Genomic DNA, 3,976 nt, shown 5'->3' with positions numbered 1-3,976 from the left:
CCATCACGGGGACATCCTGGACATGTCTCCAGTCCATCACAGGGACATCCTGGACATGTCTCCAGTCCATCACGGGGACATCCTGGACATGTCTCCAGTCTATCACGGGGACATCCTGGACATGTTTCTAGTCCATCACGGGGACATCCTGGACATGTCTCCAGTCCATCACAGGGACTCCTAGAGACAATTCAGAGTCACCATCAGTCTAACATGCATGTTTTTGGTCTGTGGGAGGAAACTGGAGCATCCGGAGAAAACACACATGCACGGAGAGAACATGTAAACTCCACCCAGAAAGTACCTGTGCCAGGATTTGAACCAGCAACCTTCTCGCTGAGAGTCAGCAGGTCTACCAACTGAGCCACCGTGCTGCCTAGCTTAAGTTAGCATTTCTGCTAAGTTTATCTTTTGTCCTGCTCAACCTTTAACTTCAAGGTTCTTTACCATCATTCTCATCATGTGGTGCATGAGCTGGAACAAAGTTGTGTACTCCAGGTCTCAGTTTCAAGCAGCAGTTGAACTACTCCACCAACAAACCTCACAGAAGCCATCCAGAACTCTGTCGGTTCTGGTATTTAGAACCGGGACCTGAAAGACCCAGGACTTTGTTCTAGCTGTTGGTTTTAGTTCAGGTGAAGGTCTTGAGTGAGCTGAACGGGGCCGTGGTGAATCTTCTTGTCTTCTCTTGGCTCCAGGCTGCAGAGCGGCTGACGGACTACCTGGTTGCACTCGGGAGCAGCAGAGTATCCAAGTCCTTCCTGATCCGTCACATCATCTCAGAGATCAGCTCTGTGGCACATCAGCTGTGGCAGGCCTCCCAGGTAAACTCGTCCTGTTTCCTCCGTCGCTCTCCATCCTGTTTTTCTCTGGGCTCCAGAAGAGCCGGTGCCTTTGTTGCCTCGTTGTTCGTGGCCTTCTGATGAGCTGCGCGGCGCCTCTGCGGCGTTCCAGCAGCATCTCTTTGAAATATTTTGCCTTTATGATTCTCCCTCACACACTGACTGGCTTTGTTTCTGTTTATTTCTGCCGATTCTCCTCCACACACCCCAGTTCTCGTTTTCATCTCACCTGTCGGCTCCTGAAGAGAGCCCTTTGTGTTCAGCTTCAGGTGCAAACGGTTTGCCCTTCAGGCTCGTTGCCCCGGACACTTCTGAACCGCAGTAATCAATACCGCTTCCCACCGGTTCTCCGTCCTGCCATTTATTCAAACGTCTCGCAGTGTTTTTTGTTGCTCCTTGAGTCATAGGCCAGCAGGGTGCTGCTTTTGTCCGACTCGCTTCCTGTGAAAGGCAGAGCTGTCAAAGCTGCGGGTCCTTCTAAATGGAAATATGTTCAAAACAAAGGGTACAGGTGATATTTTACCCCTTCACCTTTCACGCTGAGCCTCCCTCCCACTCAGGTCATGTTCTTCCTGGAGAAACACTCCAGTCAAACCAGACCAAAAAGACTTGTCTTCTGAATTCATGCGAATAAAAACACCCTGAACCCTTTGTTCTGTGGAGTTATTCACACGGCAGAATATTATGGGCTGCTGTGGGTCTTTGTCTTTAACAGGCGAGCAGAAGCTGACAGGGTCCATGTTCTGTGATGAATAAAATCCATTGTTTTTATTTTGTGTTCAGAAGTGAGCTGACATTTAACTCCTGTTTCCAACTAAGTTGGAATGTCACCTAACTCTTTGTTGTACTGAAAATGGGCACAGAGGTCTTGAACCAGCATTTTTTATATGCACAAAAAGTTCCAACACACAAAACTAAAGAAATAGCTTCAGTTGTGTATTATTCAATTCAACGATTTCAATATATAAATGTATAAAAAGTCTGCAGCTCAGTACACTGTCATCCCGAAAGCCCATCCCGTCTGCTCTACGATTGGATTGTTCAAATATGTGATTGACGTGACATTGGTCCATCAGTTCACTTTGTTTATAAAGCACCAGTTCACAACAAGATGTCTCAGGGACTTTACAGGAACATTCACATAAAAGCCAGTTAGTAAAGTTCTCTCTCTAAGGAATCCAGCAGACAAGTTGAATCTTGGCTTCGTTGCAGTCTCCCATCCTGAGCAAGCACTGTGGAGACAGTGGAAAGAAAAACTCCCTTTAACAGGAAGAAACCTCCAGCAGAACCAGCTCAGGACAAGAGACCATCTGCTTTGACCGGCTGGTTGAGAGGACAGGAAGGAGAGACAGACCAACACAGAATGGTAGGTCCAGGTATAAGTCCAGGTCCAGGTCCAGATATAGGTCCAGGTATAGGTCCAGGTCCAGGTATAGGTCCAGGTATAGGTCCAGGTCCAGGTATAGGTCCAGGTCCAGATATAAGTCCAGGTCCAGGTATAGGTCCAGGTGTACCTGAAAGACGACCACATGTTAAGGATAGAAAAAATAATTACAAATACAAAACAGGTTGAGCAGAGTAAGTAAAGAAGCAGCAGAGTGAAAATTGTGGTCAGTTTGTCCTCCAGCAGTCTAAGCCTATAGCAGCATAACTAAGGGACAGCTCAGGAAACCCAAGCCGACCCTAACTATAGGATTTATCAAAAAGGAAAGTCTTAAACTGGACAATGTGTCAGTCTCATGGACAGAGATTGGAAGTTGGTTCAACAAGAGAGGAGCCTGAGAACTGAAAGATCTTCCTCCCATTCTGTTTTTGTAAACTCTAGGAACCACAAGTAAACCTGCAGTCTGAGAGAGAAGTGCTCTGTTAGGAAAATATGGAACAATAAGATCTGTAATATAAGATGGAGCTAGGTTGTTGAGAGCTTTGTAGGTTAGAAGTAAGATTTTGAATTCTATTCTGGATTTGACAGGGAGCCAATGGAGAGAAGCTAAAACTGGAGAGATATGATCTCTCCCAGTAACTCCAGTTAAGACTCTGGCAGCAGCATTTTGGATCAACTGAAGACGTTGTAAAGAAGTATTTGGACACCCAGATAATAAACCATTGCAATAGTCCAGTCTAGACGTGACAAATGCATGGACCAGTTTTTCTGCATCATCTTTAGATCAGATGTTTCTAATGTTAGTGATATTACGCAGGTGGAAGAAGGAGGTTCTAGTAACGTTTTTAATGTGGGGGATAAAAGACATGTCCTGATCAAAAATAACACCAAGATTTTTAACATTAGAGCTGGAGGACAGATTAATGCATCTGAGGGAGAAAGACTGAAACATTCATTCCTAAGGTGCTCAGGTCCAAAAACCAAAACCTCAGTCTTGTCTGTTCAACAGGAGAAAATTAAGGGTCATCCAGGTTTTTATGTCTTTAAGACATGCTTGTAGTCTAAGTAGCTGATTGGATTCATTGGGTTTAATGGACAAATATAACTGTGTATCATCAGCATAACAATGGAAATTTATCCCATGCTGTTTAATAACTTTACCTAATGGAAGCATATATAAAGTAAAGAGTATTGACCCAAGCACTGAGCCCTGAGGAACTCCATGACTAACTTTGGTGTATGATGATGATTTATTATTTACATTTACAAACTGGAATCTATCAGATAGATATGATTTAAACCATTTCAGTCAGCTGAGAGGAAGAAACATCCGGTCATAATTTGTTCTTTAAGTTGAAACTCACAGTTTTATATGTAGAGTTTGCTTGTATCTGTAAACAGACCTTAACAAAAACAAGTTTAACGTAATTATCTCACTAGTATTATTTCACTAGTATTATTTCACTAATATTATCTCACTAGTATTATCTCACTAGTATTATCTCACTAGTATTATCTCACTAGTATTATTTCACTAGTATTATCTCACTATTATTTCACTAGTATTATTTCACTAGTATTATTTCACTAATATTATCTCACTAGTATTATCTCACTAATATTATCTCACTAGTATTATTTCACTAATATTATCTCACTAGTATTATCTCACTAGTATTATCTCACTAGTATTATCTCACTAGTATTATTTCACTAGTATTATCTCACTAGTATTATCTCACTAGTATTA

General features: G+C 42.6%; 1 protein-coding gene across 1 annotated transcript in view; it reads left to right on the top strand.

Annotated features, from left to right (window-relative positions):
• mei4 (meiosis-specific, MEI4 homolog (S. cerevisiae)) overlaps positions 1–1,157 on the top strand; it is a 10,294-nt gene extending 9,137 nt beyond the window's left edge. The window contains exons 3-4 of the mRNA XM_037685229.1: positions 699–824; positions 1,134–1,157. Of these exons, the coding sequence (XP_037541157.1) occupies positions 699–824; positions 1,134–1,157 (150 nt within the window). The remainder of the gene's footprint in view (positions 1–698; positions 825–1,133) is intronic.
• Positions 1,158–3,976: the final 2,819 nt, after the last annotated feature.

Source organism: Nematolebias whitei, chromosome 12 (genome assembly GCF_014905685.2).
Source record: "Nematolebias whitei isolate Nwh7 chromosome 12, NemWhi1, whole genome shotgun sequence".
NCBI classification, from domain to species: domain Eukaryota; kingdom Metazoa; phylum Chordata; class Actinopteri; order Cyprinodontiformes; family Rivulidae; genus Nematolebias; species Nematolebias whitei.
Note: the sequence above shows the minus strand (reverse complement) of the source record. Positions and strands in the feature narration are given on the sequence as shown.